We start from the raw sequence: 16,204 nt of genomic DNA, 5'->3' as shown, positions 1-16,204 counted from the left end.
TTATTCACAAATAATTCATGTGGTCATCTATGTGTTTTGTGGGTAAGTTTGAGACTAGCGGTCCCCTCCCTGACATTAAATTGAAATAATGATAAAAGCTACAATTCCTTCCATCTTCATCTTTAAAAAAAAAGAATTTTTTTACCAACAATTACATTTTTTATGAAGTAAATCAAGCGAGACTCCAATCAAGAAATCATATTGCAAGTGTATCATCATCATGCATTTTTAAGGAAATTTTTTTTTCCTTAGCAAATCAATTTTGTATGATTTATGGAAAATCAACAAAAAACACATGATTTTTTCAAGAAAATAAAATTGCAGGTATACGTTTGCACATTTTCATAAAATAATTAATACCTTTTGGTGAAAACATTTTTTTCCAAGGAGTTAACCCCTGAATTATATAAGTTATCATCGAGATCTTTTTAACGCTCCGAATGCCACTCTAGGTCTAAAGCCAGCTACATAAGTAATTGGTTGAAAATAAGTGAAAGTAGGGGTGCCAATAGAAGCTTGTGTAATTTATTTGTTTTTTTTATTTTTGTTAGATTTCCAGTTTTTTACTCAGGATTTTACATGAGCCTAGTCATAACTGTAAACAACTATAGATATTGTTTGAATGAGTATTATAAATATTGAAAAAATAATTTGAGCCAAACCTTTGTAATTTTTGAACAGTGTGTTAATGCTCAATTGGGGTGGATAAATAATTTAAGAAATTGGGGTGCAAAAAGTAAATATTGGGGTGCCCATAGCAGCTCTCAATTAAAAAAATCAACTGTAATTTTTTTTTTTGGACATGTTTCTAGAAGCAGTCAGAAACATAAATAATTTTCAGGAAAATTATTTTAACTTTAATTTTTTCTGTAAAATTAATTTTCCTAAGAAAACCTTTTTCTCTAAAGCATTGCGTTTTTAGGTGATTTTCATTATAGCTTCAAGGCATTGGTAGTGTGGTTAGATAACCTTAATCATTAAACAGAACGGTTGGTTGTTGTGGAATCGGTGAGGGGAATAATTAGGTAATAGAAGAGTCTTTTTCGACAATTGAATTAACCTTCTTATATTGTGACACTTGTGTTTTAAAAACCTTAACTAATTTTTGATACTTCTAAGAATAGGATTGTTGTTGATATTTATATACGTGTCAGTCAATAGAAGGTGTCACTTCAATTTTTTTTAACCGACCTGTCCACATCAAAATCTAACTCAAGTCACTAATTTTAGAAGTCCAACTTTTTTTTTTTTTTTTTTCAAAAAGTCGCTTTTTGACCAACTCATGAAAATTTGTCCAACTGGTCGTCTTACTTTGTAGTAGAAAAGCGTTAAAAAACGCGTTTTTTTCTTCTTGCTTTAGTTGGATTCCAGGCAACTTATGTCGTCTCACTTTGAAGTGGGCAGGCCGCTTCAACAATTTTAAGTAACGCTACTTCTTAAGAGACACGTGGCATTTTAAATTTATTTCATACCTTTATATTTCAATCAAATTTGGAATACCTCCTTGAAAATGCCACTAAGTATTTTTTTTTAAGTTTTTTCTTAGCAATGGAAAGCTTTGATTTCAAGTTTGATAAGCTCTAATCAATTTTAAAGAGAGATTATATTTTGAATAATACTCCAATAATCTCAAGATTGGACTTCACATCACACACCCAGACGTGTAAGTGTTTGAAAATTATATATACTTTTCCTTGAGGTACGAGTGAAAAAGCATGTGTGATTCTTATTCATTTTCACGTCAAGATGTGAGATATGATGTTCAATTTTGAGGTCACTCCAGCACGACTCTTATATCTTAAATTAATGTAATTTTTTTTTTCTTAAGTGGAAAAGACTTTCAAGACTGGACATAATTTTTTTTACTTTAGTCGATCTTATACTTTGTTGGACCTAATTCGTCTGGGTTCAAACTTGACTCAAATGAACTCAAGTTTGAGTTTAATGGGTTGGAAAATATTGAACCCACTCCCCTCCTTTGTAGGTTCCAGATCAAGGTCTTAGATATTATTAAAGTCTCAAAATGTAATTTTCTAATTTAAAATTTATATTCTTGTAAAATTTTAAAATTATTATTACACCCTTATAAAAGTCAATAATTATTATAATTTATTGATAAAATTTATGTGATTATAATTACGTCCCCATAGAATTTCAATACTTTTAATTATAAGATATATAAATTATAAAATAATAGTCCACCTTGTACACACTCCACAGAGCACAAAAATCCTCCAACAAGTGATAATTTCGCAACTCATCGACGGTAAAGAATAAAAATATATTCTCATTACGATACGTATGAAGCACACCGGATAAAAACTCGACATATCATTTTTCTTCTAACACGTGGCACCAGTTTAATAGGCCAACATAAATTCCCACGACACCTAATCTCGAATCGTGTGTCGGTGTTTTGGCTTTTATGGGTATAATCGTTATTTACAACATAAACTGAGGACATTTTGGGTAACATAAAGAAAAACCATGTCCATCAGCTTTTAACTCCGTAGGATTCTTGAGAGCTTTTCGTTCCACTTCCTAGATCTTCCGGTTTTTTTTATTTATTTTTTTCGTTTTTTGTTTTTTTTTTTGGATTTTTTTCCCTCATATATAATTTTTCCTCTACAGGTTTCTTCTCTGTAAAACCCTAAATTTAGGGAATCTTTGCAGATTTTTGGAAGAAATCTTAAATTTCTCTACAGTTCAATCAAGGTTCTTCTCCATCGAAGCTTTCGTTTCTCTCAATGAAGCTTTTGTGGCTTTGTTAATGAGAAATGATCTTCTGAGCTGAAACTGAATGTTTCTGGAGATTTTAAGAGAGAATCGACGATATTTGAATCTTTGGATCGTTGGAACCTTGTCTGTTACGGAAGTTTTGAATATTTGAGGAAAAAAGGAAGCTTTGATACCCTAAGTTTTCGAATATTTGAGCTTTTTGATACTAAAATTCCGATCTTTTGAAGCTGAAACTGGAGATTTTTGGAAATTTTGAAGCTTGAATAAACGAAATCTGCATACGTTTGGAAGATTTGGATGTTTAAACTTTAAATCTATCTGTTTGGTAAAATCGAGTGTATTTCGGTTTTTCCTTCGAAACCTCAAACCTCAGATTGAGAAACCCTTCGGATTCAAAAAGAGGCGAAAAGTGTGTGGATCCTGCATAAAAGAAAAAAGCTTCAATTTTGAGAACCAAAGTAAGTTTTCTCTTCAACTTCCCTGTAACTTTTATTATTTTTCGATAAGTAAACCATAAAAATTTTTGATGTATGTTTTCTTGGAAGAACATATAGGGAATTTATCTGTCGATAATAAAGTTATAAAATTAACAATTACTGATGAACTAAAACTAGAAATCTGATTATTTTGTTTTTGGGTTTGCTTTGTTATGGTTCAGATGCCAGAGAAAGGGTCCAATTATGTCTCTATGTCCATTTTTCGGTCAAATTCATGGTTTTCAAGGCCATTTACCGTCTTATCTATGTCGGTTTTTCTGGGAATGTTGATCATTTGGAGTATTGATGGGTTTTCTATTAGGAGTGGTTTCAAAGTTTGGCAGAATCAGCGAGATTATCTTGCTTTGAAGCTTCACCATCCAGCTAATCTGACCTACCATAGCTCGCCATCTCTCGACTCGACACAGATTGAACAGATTTTGGTTTTGAATTCGACCCTCGATAGGTTTCCTCAATCTCTGAATTTGACACAATTTGAACCTCTGAATTCGACTCAAAATAGTTCCCACTCCTTGGTAGATAATACAACTCAATCAGAATCTGATTCTCCTCACAATGTGAGTCGAATTTTCGATGAAACTCACATGAATTCGACCCACTCACAAGCCCCTACTGCATTGCCAAACATTTTGAATTGGATTTCAGTTGAATTAGAACCAAACTTCACTTCGAATCTCATGTCTAGATGGTTAGCTCCTGGTGGCGAACCCTGTCGTGAATCTCGAACTGTAGAAATTCAAATTCCAGGCCTCGATGATCAGAATTCAACTGAATTACCTACTGGAGGAATCCATGAGTTTGTTATCCATACCTTAGATGATAGTGGGAAGCCCCGGTGCTCGGGTGGGGACTACTTTGAGATCGACCTATCGAGCGATTCATGGAAATCTCGTCCTCCTATTAAAGATTTCGACAATGGGTCTTATTCGTTGGCACTTCAAGTTCATCCTGAGTTTGTTGGTGAATACAACTTGACTATAGTTCTTCTCTTTCGACATTTTGAGGGGCTCAAATTCTCTCCCGAACGATTTGTCTTTTGGAAAGAGCTTCGTCAAATTCCAATCAAATTCTACAAAACCTCAGCTAAACTACCTGAATTACAAGTCTGCCAGAAATCTGACTTTGCTCGTGATGTCTGGTCGGGCCGATGGACCCAACATGGCAAGAACGATGAATGCCAGATTGATTTTGATGGCCGGTATCGGTGCTTGGAGCCCAATTTTCCTTGTCAGAAAACATGGTGTAACGGTTCATTGGCATCGTTAGAGAGTAATGGGTGGGTTTATTCGACCCATTGTTCATTTCGGATTTTCTCTGCAGATTCTGCTTGGGAATGCTTACAAAACAGATGGATCTTCTTCTGGGGTGATTCAAATCATGTTGACTCAATCCGTAACCTCCTCAACTTCGTCCTTGGATTGCCTGAAATCAAATCGGTCCCAAGACGATTCGACATGAATTTTACGAACCCCACAAACCCATCTCAATCTGTTCGAATTACTAGCATCTTCAATGGGCATTGGAATGAAACTAAGAATTATGAAGGATTAAACTCCCTTCAGAACGAAGAATTCAGAAATCTACTAAATCAGTACTTTTCTGAACAAACAGTGCCAGATACAATGATCATGAACTCAGGACTTCACGATGGTGTCCACTGGAGAAATGTCCGAGCATTTGTCAAAGGCGCTGAATATGCTGCCGAATTCTGGAAAGATGTTATCGAATCAGTGAAACAAAGAGGAATCCAAGTTCCTAAATTAGTATATCGAACGACAATTGCAACAGGTGGGTATGCTAGGAGTCTAGCATTCAATCCTAATAAAATGGAGGCCTTCAATGGGGTAATGTTGGATCAATTGAAACGGGTTGGTATCCTGTCGGGTGTGATCGATGACTTTGACATGACGTTCCCATGGCATTATGATAATAGATGTAACGATGGGGTGCATTATGGACGAGCTCCGGCAAAGATGAAGTGGAGAGATGGTGAGATTGGGCACCAGTATTTTGTTGATCTCATGCTGGGGCATGTTCTCCTCAATGCTCTCTGCGCAAGATAGCAAGCTAGTGGCAATGTTGGGAAAGGTTGGGGACTTTATGCTAAGATGCGCCAAGAGAACGTTATGGTGGGTCCATGACCTTAAAGGGGGATCAAAAGTGAGAGATGGGCTACAAGTGAAAAGTAGGATTGGGGGGGGGGGGGGGGGGCGGATTCTTTATTTGTTTTATTAAAATTCGTTATTATTTTGTAACATTATTGAGAGTAGAAACGTACATGTATTCGTAAGGGAGTTTATCAAACACGTGAGGGATAAGATACTTTGTGAATTTAGAAAAATACATGTATTTGTAATGGAGTTTGTCAAACGGGAGGGATAGACACTTTGTGATATATGGGGAATGGTAACGTTCAAGATCTCATGAGGACCTTATTATTGTCCAACACTTTTTTTTTTTTTTTCTACTTTTATCATTTAGTGGAAAAGATAAAGACATGTTATTAATAAATACATTGATTGTCAAAGTATTTATTATATAAAAAAAAATTAATTCAAAATATTTAAATGTCCATAATATTTATTATGTAAATAAATATTTATATTATAAAAAATTAATATATCATTATCTTTTTCTCTAAAAGACAAAACGAGAATAGGTATTATTAGAAAAAAGTATTAAACAATGTTAACGTCCCTATGAGGTCTTAAACATTAACATTTTTCTTTGAGTTATGCTGAGGTGACACAAGATTTACTGTGATTCTCACATTTTAATGTGGACATGCATACATAACTGTAGATAGTTTTTATTCGTATCGTAAGGAAACACATCTATGGTTATATGCATATCCTAGGTTAGACTTGTGAGAATCGCAATAAATACCCTGTGTCATTCTAGCATTTTCCTTCCTCTTTATATATATTTTTTAAGAGTTGTTAATGCCACACCAAAGAATTGAACGTAGCTCGTGTGGCGTTAGTAAAAGATTAGTGTGGCAATATTAAGGGTTTTTTTTTTTTTCATAAAAATTATGAGAACACTTTCAGATTGATTGATAGGCAGCTGTTTGTTTGAAAATAAGGGTATAAAGACAAATACAGCTTAATTGGTACCCATTATTTTGAACTTTTCATAAATATTTCAATGAAGGTAGTTAGGCCTTTAATTTCAGCAACTTTTCACAAAATACCATGTGAATTTCGGTCAATGAAAGCAACTTTTTATATTTATTATAAAGGTATAGCTGTTATTAGTGGAGCGGATTTAGTGTATTATTGCTTGATGTGGCCTTTTGTTGAATATTTGTTTTTGGCTCATTAACCAATTAGTAGATCATTTGTTGGACCTTTACATAGGCACGCAACTTTTAGCTCTTATCAGACTCAAATGTCTTGTTACAATTGGGAAACACATCATCCAAGTTGGGAACATGGTAAATTATCTAATAATTTGAGTATCAAATAAAAGATAAAAAAATTTATTTGACAATTTAATTCAAAAAATAGAAATAAATAAATCATAGGACTTTTAGCATAAAAATTATGTAGGTTTATGGCAATGACATGAAAAGGTGGCCATTTTTTTTTTTTTTTTTTTTTTGAGTCGTGATAATCGGACTCCCCCACATGGCATACTCAAAATACTCTCCTGACGTAACATGTGCTAAAACCATAAACTTTATGCATCGGGATACACATCTGCACATTCCCATAAATATGTTCAGTTGTGTATCTCGAAGAGTAATGATTTATGATTTTAGCATGTGTCATTTCAGGAGAGTATTTTGAATATGCCACGTGGGGGAGTCAGAAAATCCTTACTCTTTTTTTTTTTTTTTTTATACTCAAAATATGATCATTTGTTATAGTATCTCATGTTTTTGGGTAGAAGTATCCCCACCTATAATTTCTTTAGCAAACCCTTAAAAATATACTTTTCTAAATTATAACTTCCTCCCTCTCACCTTTTACACCATCGAAATAGAGAGATCTCTCCATTCTCTTCACCAAAACCCACCAAACAGTCATTAGAGCTCACCAACAAAGCTCTAGATTTGAGGAGTGATAGTGAACCTCATAATTTGTGGTCTATTATAGCATTCCTTCAAATGCTATCACTCTTTCATGTAAAATCGTTTGTATATTCTTAGCAACTTTGATATATTTATCTTCTATAGTTATATAAAGGGAAAATATTGGCAAAAAAACTCAATGATTTCACATCATTTTTAAGGTTTAATTCATAAAATTTACCTAGCATCAAACCTCTATACTGAAATGTATTACATCATCAAGGTTCAACGTAACCTATCATCGAACCTCGACGAATAGCTATAAAAAAATGTTATAATACATTCCAACGTCAAGGTTACATTACAAGTAAAGTTAAGCCTCGAAGCTATAATACATTTTAAAGTCGAGGTTCGACACTAGGTAAAGTATATGATCTATAATTTAAAATTTCCACGAAATCATTGATATTTTTATTATCATTTTTCATTTATATAACTATGGAAGAGAAATATATCAAGATTGATAGGAATATATAAACACTTAAAAATAAATGAAAGAAAGAAGGACAGAGTGATAACATTAGGCAGAAAATCTCCAATAAATCGTGGATTGAACACGAGAGTGGACAAATCTTCAAGGTTCACTATCGTTCCTCAAAGCTAGAGCCTCAGTGAACTCCAATGGTTGTTTAGTGGGATTTGGCAGAGAGAATGAAGACAACTCACTTTATTTCGATGGTGTAAAAGATCAGGAAGGAGGAAGTCACAATTTAGAAGAATATCCTTCAAAGGCTTACTAAAGAAATTGTAGGTGATGGTATTTCTATCCTAAAACATGAGTTATTATAACAAATAGTCCTATAAAGTTGATTAAAATAGTTTGGTCACATTCAACAAAGGATAATTACAATCCCAGTTACAATTACAGTAAATATTCAACGTAAGATCCTAACAATGTTAAAGAAAGACTCACATAATGAGAATGGAGATGGTGAAATGTATCGGAAAACTTGTCCGAGACGAGACCTCAAAACGAGTTTTAAGGCCATGGTATCAAGTGAACGTATTGACCCAATAACTTACCCTGCTCAACCCAAAAAACAAGGGTTAGTGCCTTCGTAATATGCCCTCTTAAGGTAGGGCCAGGCCCAATAATTGACAAGTCTTCAAATCTATGTTGGGCTAGTGCTTAATTGTGCTAAACTCAACCCAACCCAACCCACTGGCCACTACTATATCTTATAAATAACTCCTAATATCTCTAACTAGATGAATATTTTCTAGTAAAACTTAAAAAATAAAATATATTATATAATTATTATCTAGCTATTATCTATAACCGTTATAACTTAAGTAAAATATTAATTTCAAATTTGATTGGATAATTTTCAAACATAAAAAGAAAAAATTATTTGAAAAATACACTATTTTCATTAAAAATATTGAGTTCTATTTATTTTATTTAACCCAAATTTGGGTCGAAACTATCAGAGCCAGATTTGAGCTTAGGTGTAAGGCTTGTTCAGGTAGGATCCACGTTCTCAGGGCCGCCTTAAGGCTCAACCAAGCCCGGCCCAAACTGGCCCATTGACACCCCTAATTAGTAATTATAATTATGTTAAGGGCCATTTTAGGTATATAAATATGTTGACATTTTGGCATCTATCACAATATAACAAGAATATTCTGTCTCTTAGGTTCCGTTTGGACAATTTAATTTTCCGTACTACATTAGATTCTAAACAGTCCATCAATTCAATTCTACATTTCTTCGCCCCCTTCAACCCAAAAAAGAAATCAAGAGCAGAAGATATCCCCCCGAATCCAGAGATAAGAAGCTCAGATTCATTCAATTTCATGGCGAACTCAGAACCTTTGAAGATTGAAGATGACTCTCTTCTCTTCTCTTCTATCTTTGACTCACCAAAAGGTATTTCCTTTGATAGTTTTCATTTTTTTTTTGGATTTGAGATCATATATTTGTGGACCCATATTTGATTTTGTAAGATTGAGTTCAGGTTTGTTATTTATTTTTGTTGGGTTTTTTTTTTTTTCCCTTTAGTAAATTAAGCTGACCACAAATTTTGGGATAAATCTTTGAAGATGATTGTTGGTTAAGTAAATTAGTGGAATTTCTGGTAAATTTTCAGGAGAGAGTGTGAAATCTCGTGGTATGTTACTTGAGAAGAAGATTGACTTTCTTGAAAGCTTGGCTGGCAAGGTAAAAATAGCTGATTTGAAGATTATTAGATTTGGAGCTTAATTGGTTTCTGGGTCAACAGATTTGGTTTAATTTCTGATGTATGTAGTTTTCCCTTCAGATTAAAAGCCTGTTTGATCTCAATTTCCCTAGAAACAATAGTTCTTAAAATGTGTTTTTTTAGTTCTAAAATTTAAGTTGGTTGTTCTTGTGCTCGATCTTTTCTGCCCCTAAAACAAACAAGGATATTGATTTTATTCCCATAACTAAAATTGTCACAAATACCAAAATCACAAAATATTAAGTTCTGATCAAGTTTATCTTTTTTCCCTGATAAGCCTAGACCAAAAACTGAGTCTCATGTACTAATCGAGTATGTCTGATTGTGTTTATGAGAAATTTCTTGTTCTTTACGACCACTGTGCTTTGCATTAATCCTCCAAATTTTCAATGGTTCCTATATACCTAGGTGCTCTCGGGTCCTTGTAATATTAACGGGAGACTGCGTCATGGTGTCATGGTGTCTTATCTTTACCTCCATGAAAATGGTTCTTCACAAAAATAGCTATTCTTTTATATTCTTCTATAGTTTTATCTACTTGGAACAATCTGTGGGTTTCTTTTGATTAACACGAAGAGAACGGTGGAAATAATAAGTACATAATGACCAGAGTATTAATATTTTATCCAGGATGTTTGTTATTTGCCAACAGATAGATTTCAAAAAAAGAAGTGTTTTGGGATTTTTTTTTCCTAGTAGGAAACACTGCTTGAGTATAAGTATGATGGATACTATTTAGGTGATGTCATATGTTTCTCACACCTCCATCATCATAATGGTGGAGTCCAGATGTTCCTTAAGATATATGTGGGACTGAAAGATTGGAAGGTCCCTAACATGAAGTTAAATGGAAACCAAGTGAATCCAATCACCAGCTGCACCATTCAAATATAACTCTCTAACAAAATGCCTAGCTTTCCAATGATGTTCCCCATCATGAATACCGTGTGTTTTATTTTATTCATCAAAGTTACCTTAGGATTTTATGACCCAATTGGACATGTCTCTAGAAATTCTCTCCTTTTGAGTGGAAGATCTTCAACATCCCCTATCTTTATTGCAGATTTTCCTCTTTACTCATTTACTTATTACCAATTCTTTGTTTTCCGTTCCTCTGATACCTAGGAGAATTCCCACACGTAGGATACCTTATGAGAATCTTCAATCGCTAAATACTTTTTCCAACTTTCCAAGAAACCCATTGAATGATTCACCCTTACTCAAAGTAATGCTTGATCTGTTCCTAGACCGTTGCTCCAACATCGAATATAGGGTCTACACTAGACAAAATTTTAACAACTTCTTAGCTATTGGGAACCTAAAGGAGCCTTCCACCATTATAGGTTAGGAACACATTATTCATCACCTAACAAAGTGGCTGTGCAAATTTTTCATGAATCTTTCAAGTACTATTCTTGGCTATTAACTTTTGATAATAAATTGTTATTTGATATCTGAGGAGGTTCTGTAGCTATTATTCTTACACCCAGACATCTTATCAGAATCCACATATTTGAATGGATGTAAGCAATTTGCACAAGTTATTTTGCAGTTGACTTTTTTACCCATTACAGGTCAGCAATCGTCGATCTCGTAGATGGTTAAATGATCGTTTATTGATCGAACTTGTTCCCCCATTGAAAGCAGAAGAAATCAGAGGCCTCTTTGCTCCACCACCATGGGGTAATAATTTACCCCAAAATATCGTCTTATTTCTTTTCTTTTTTTAATTTTGTGCAAGCATTATTAATTTATGTATTTGATTGATAAAGCTTGTGATACCTTGTAGCTTCACTTGACACTAGTTCACATAGCGGTGTCTAAGTTATATGTCATACAAAGTATACACGATTCGAGTTTGTGATATTATACGAGTTCTGAATGATGGGTATTCTAACATGTTGTCACTGGTTAATATATTTGTAGAAGTCAAACTTTGTTCAACTTATAATTCTGTTTCGTTATTTCTCTTGTGTTTTGAAAATTTGTTCTTTATGTGATAACTGTTTTTCCTAAAAATCACTATTTTATTTTGATTATTGTTTTGATCCTTCTTTCATTCTTATAGGTGATAGTGTGCCCTTGTCACCATTTTGCATGACAAATGTGAGAGAGTGGGATACTTTTAGAAATATTGACATGGATAAAGAGGTATATTGCTATTTTTTATCTTCTATAAGAGTACATTTCAAATGTGTCATTTGTTTTTGGCTAAATGCAGCTAGAGCAAGAAAAAATCACGTGTGTGAAATGCTGCTCATTCCAAACATGATTTTTTAGAGAATATACTACCATTAATGTTTTAATTCTGATACCGATTAATTCAAATTTCTGAAAGAACAAGAATTGGCTGGAATAATGAATCAGGGGTACCATGAAAATTGTTTATGGATTATGGAATAGATTTGTATCACACAATTTTTTGCTGCAAATACTTCTCTGTACAAATCTAATAATCATTACATTTCCATCTGTAAGTGTTTTTTGATTGGTCCATTTGTAACTGGTTAAAACACCTCTACTTGATAATCATTGATAAAATAGAAGTATGGGATTATGTTTTAAAATCTCTTCTTGAGTTGATAGGATTCTCTGGAGTTGTACCTCTTTTATTGTATGATGAAGAATCTGGGCCCACTTTGCTATAGTTTTGTGGGTGGGAGAGACAAGCGTCTCATCCAGCTATAGGTTTGTGTGGGACAAACGTCCCCATCCAGCTACAGTTTTGTAGTCCACCCCATTTACTTTATTACCTTTTTCTTTTCACCTTTCAACTTTATTGTCTTTCCCCTCCTTTTTCCAACAATATCCCTCAAATTTTACTATCTTTTCTCTTTTACCCCCTTTTCAATAATACCCTTATAACTTTACTATCTTTCCTCTTTTACCCCTTCAACCCATTTTATTATCTTTCCTCATCTCTCATTTCTTAATAATACCTCTCCAACTTCTTTTTTTTTTCCTTTTTTACCCCCTTAATTTGAATTTTTATAATAATACCCCTCCGAATTTATTATTTTTCCGTTTTTACCTCCCTTAATCTTAAAGAAGATGCTTGTGCCGCAAGCACTGACAAACTCTAGTATATATGTATATATATAATCTCTTCTTGAGGCATTATCTCGGTCGGGAAAAATCTCGTCGTCTCCTTCCAATCACCACCAAAACCGAGAGATCTTGGCCGAGACATTCCAAACAATGCAAATTTTGTGGTGTTGAGTGGTTTGATACTTTAATATAAGCTACTAAGCTTCTTATGTAAACTATGCTTTGGTTTCATGTGACAATATCATTACATCTCCCAAAATTTGTAGTATTGATAAAAGAAAGTCTGAAGTGGCTATACATACAAATCCACTTACGGATCTATATGCTCCGATTGGAACTAGAAGTTCCAGAAGAGGCAACTGTTATCCCACCATAATGTATGTACACACATCTATTTATATCGTTTATGTTCTTTGTCTTATTTCAAAACTTGGGTATATCTGGATACACCCAGTTTAAACATGCTCTAAACCTAGTAGTCTCTCTTGTTTCCTCTTTGGTGGTAGGCTAGCTTAATTGGAGCCCTACACCGTTCTTCAACAAAGAGGAAATGTCGTGTTGATTCTGAAAAGATGGCTGCATTAAATGCATGGCGTAGGGTAGATTGTCGAACAAGAGAGGCACTTCGGCGTAGTTTTCTTTCAGAACTTATCGAGGGCTATGAGGTATGTCAAACCATTTTATCACAAAAAGCATTAGTGTATGACCCAAATGATCTTTTGTTTCCGACTGAATGGGTGTTTTTACGTGGTAAGTGAAATTTCAATTTTCTTTTTTATTCAATTCTTTAAAAAAAATATTAATTAACCCTTGAAGCTGTGTTAAAATGTAGTCCCTTCTTGTTTGTATTAAACTTCGTCATTGCCCCAAACATGTAGATTTGAAAATTCATCAATTTACAAAAGTTTAGTGATTATTGCCAAGATAATGTAACTTAAGTGACTGAAATCCAAGTACACATTGATTTTTCACAGTACAGTTGACCCATGACTGTAGATGTGTTTTTTTAGGTGGAAAGAAAGAAAATGAGGCTTTCCTCAAATTGTACCCCAAAACCCGGAAGGTAATAAATTTAAAAACTTTAAATGTATTAGATCCATAAATCTGCTACATATACAATTAGATAATACTTTATACTCTAATATATGAAAATAAAATAAAATTATATACTGAATTAGATCCCTAATTGAGTGTTTTTTCCCCCTTTTCACTTTACAACCTCTGAATTTGAATATTTTTTTTCCTGAGATTTCTAATTTGATCTAATGTCAAAAATTAAAAGTGGTTAATTTTGCCAAAAAAAATGCAATATAATTCTTATAACTTTTCTTTTCTTTTCCTTTCCCTGACATTCAAATGCATTTGATCTCCTTTGTATGTGGTATGTCTATCCTTGTCCTCCCTTGTTATTCACCCATGTAAAGGTCCCCAATGCTTACTGTTTCTTTACTATTCTGAATCTTTGAGGCCTTTTGGAGGAGAACCCAAATTGCCATAACTCTCTTTTTTGGTTTGTATTTGGTTTCCTATGTGTTTGAATTATACCAACCTTGTGCCTCATGATCTGAGCCATCAGCAATGTAACCCAAAAGTTGCACTTTTGTGAACTCAGCAGTCCTACTCAAGATGTTTGTGCTCAAATATTCTCGTTAGTTTTTCTTATTGTTTTATGTTTTTAATATATAATTTTCTTACAATCTTCCAATTATGTCGTTCAATATATGTCGATTCAGTTGCTGTATGTGTACCCCTACTACTACTTTCTTTATTAATTAACTATTCTTCTGGTATTACATGTATGCTTTTACTTAGAATAAAGATTATTCCTTCTTAGGGATGTGTTCGGTCATTTATCAAAGATAGTGAAGATGGAGATGTGCTCACGCTAGATGTTCAAGACCCTTTTCACAGATTATTGTTGCATGGCGTCTGTGAGGTAACTTTCTCCTTGTATGTAGAGGCTATGTTTTCACACTTGTTCATTTGGCTATCCTTTTTTAAGGTCTCATAGTTTGAGGCATGATCACTACCTCATAGGGCTTAAAATGGGTTGGATCTGAGTATTATCCAAATCCGACTTGGGTTCTATAAGCTAAAATCATATCTGAACCATTTTGCTTTCACTAAACCTGTATCTGGATCCGACACGACCAAATTACTTGATTTGGGTCAATAATTTCTGACCGTTCATTTTTTTTTTCCTATACACTTTTTCTAATTGCTATACTATTATATTTTACCATTATAATTCCTTTTTTTTAATAATAAGAATTCATGTTATATTAAAGTAGTAGAAGAAAGATATCTTGAAAAATATAAGAATATAATTTTCAAAGCAATATATCATTGGGATCTAAGCGGATATAGGGATGGATCTGTATCCGACTTGGATCCTACTCAGGTCAAGGGGCATCAACCCATATTCGACCTATTTTTATTCAGATATACTCTTAAGGTACCAAACCTGCTAAATTCGGATTCGGATCACTTGGGTTTCGGATAAAATCTGACCCATTTTATGTCCTACCACCTCAATATTCAACTTTTCTAGTAAATGACTTAAAAAAGTGCTATGAAATTCGTCTTGTGGTTACTGAATGTTTGGAAATTGTCAATGATATTGGTTTATCATGTCTTACATGTTCGACGATCTGATATTTATCTTGTTTGTGACCTAACATTCATGCAATCTTTTTTTTTTTTTTTTTTTGCAGTTCTATGATTTGACATCAGTAACTACAACAAGATTGAAAGATGGAACACTTTCAAAGATAACAAATATAAATAAAAAGAAATCAGGTTTTACAGATCTCCCAAATATCACAATGTGCCAATTTCTGAAAATGTCCAAGCAGGGATTCAGGTAATTCCCTTAAGATTCAAGAATAATGTTGTAAATTAAAGTCAAGCATAGGATTTGATCTTATTTTCTTCGAAAATAAAATGCAAAAGTTGTTTAGTTTCAACCTTACCCATAACGTATAATAGTATTTCATGGATCAAAGAAAAGGGGGGTCGGTAAATGGTTGATTGTTTTGATGAGAGTCATCATCACCACCATTGAATCTCAATCGGAGGTGATGATTGGTGGGGTCTTCTCTGTTAGGGAAACATTTCAATTGCTTTGGTTATCCTTGTTGATACGGTAATATGCAGCATTGACATTGTTTTTTGTTTTTTTTTAAAAGTGTTCTAAGCCAGTTAGAATTCACCAATCAAACCTGGGTATATCTTGAACCCCAATTCTAAATGCTAATTCAATAAAGCAAGTCTTAGCCCAACTTAATAGAAAAAAATTTATTTATTTATTGGACTTTTTAAAAACTCCCTTTATCAAATTTGTTAATGAACAAACCTTACTTTATGAATCAGTCCATCATGATTAACTTAGTAAGATTTCAAATCTTAGTAAAAGGTTGTTAAGTCCACATGGATGATAAAATTGGCAATCTACCTCCATAGTCTTCTAGATTACTTGGAAAACCTCAAATTCAAAAGAATTTTAAAAAATAAAAAAATAAAATAAAATCCTTTTTGAGCTTTGATTGAAGATGTTAAAACTAAATGACTATCAAACTCCCAAATTTAAAATTAAAATTAATGGTGAAAATTAACCCTCTTTATTTTTTTTTTCAAAGTTCTTA

At 33.3% G+C, this 16,204-nt stretch overlaps 2 protein-coding genes across 3 annotated transcripts; both read left to right on the top strand.

The window, feature by feature from the left end:
* The first annotated feature begins 2,533 nt into the window (after positions 1–2,533).
* On the top strand, positions 2,534–5,682 carry LOC147395808 (uncharacterized). Its single transcript, XM_086451260.1, has 2 exons — positions 2,534–3,197; positions 3,398–5,682. Exon 2 carries the CDS (start codon positions 3,398–3,400, stop codon positions 5,297–5,299), a length of 1,902 nt encoding a protein of 633 aa, XP_086307386.1. The 5' UTR covers positions 2,534–3,197; the 3' UTR covers positions 5,300–5,682.
* Positions 5,683–8,962: 3,280 nt separating this feature from the next.
* LOC147395807 (R3H domain protein) lies at positions 8,963–15,739 on the top strand. Of its 2 annotated transcripts, none has more exons than XR_015180756.1 (7): positions 8,963–9,181; positions 9,402–9,472; positions 11,087–11,195; positions 11,581–11,663; positions 13,067–13,225; positions 14,373–14,496; positions 15,275–15,517. XR_015180756.1 is itself a non-coding variant. In XM_086451286.1 (7 exons), the coding sequence occupies exons 1-7, from the start codon at positions 9,109–9,111 to the stop codon at positions 15,425–15,427; spliced, it is 750 nt and encodes a 249-aa protein (XP_086307412.1). In that variant the 5' UTR covers positions 8,969–9,108; the 3' UTR covers positions 15,428–15,739. The 2 variants fall into 2 exon arrangements, 1 of the variants encoding a protein (XP_086307412.1); XM_086451286.1 differs by having other exon boundaries at positions 8,969–9,181; positions 14,395–14,496; positions 15,275–15,739.
* The last annotated feature ends 465 nt before the right edge of the window (positions 15,740–16,204 follow it).

This window comes from Akebia trifoliata, chromosome 8 (assembly GCF_017979445.1).
Source record: "Akebia trifoliata isolate Shusen 1 chromosome 8, ASM1797944v1, whole genome shotgun sequence".
In the NCBI taxonomy this organism is placed as follows: Eukaryota; Viridiplantae; Streptophyta; class Magnoliopsida; order Ranunculales; family Lardizabalaceae; genus Akebia; species Akebia trifoliata.
Note: the sequence above shows the minus strand (reverse complement) of the source record. Positions and strands in the feature narration are given on the sequence as shown.

Coding starts and splice junctions, on each gene's coding strand:
- LOC147395808 (XM_086451260.1), top strand. CDS start 3,398: ATGCCAGAGAAAGGGTCCAATTATGTCTCTATGTCCATTTTTCGGTCA.
- LOC147395807 (XM_086451286.1), top strand. CDS start 9,109: ATGGCGAACTCAGAACCTTTGAAGATTGAAGATGACTCTCTTCTCTTC. Junction 11,196..11,580: donor CTTTGCTCCACCACCATGGG/GTAATAATTTAC, acceptor TCATTCTTATAG/GTGATAGTGTGCCCTTGTCA. Junction 14,497..15,274: donor TGTTGCATGGCGTCTGTGAG/GTAACTTTCTCC, acceptor TTTTTTTTGCAG/TTCTATGATTTGACATCAGT.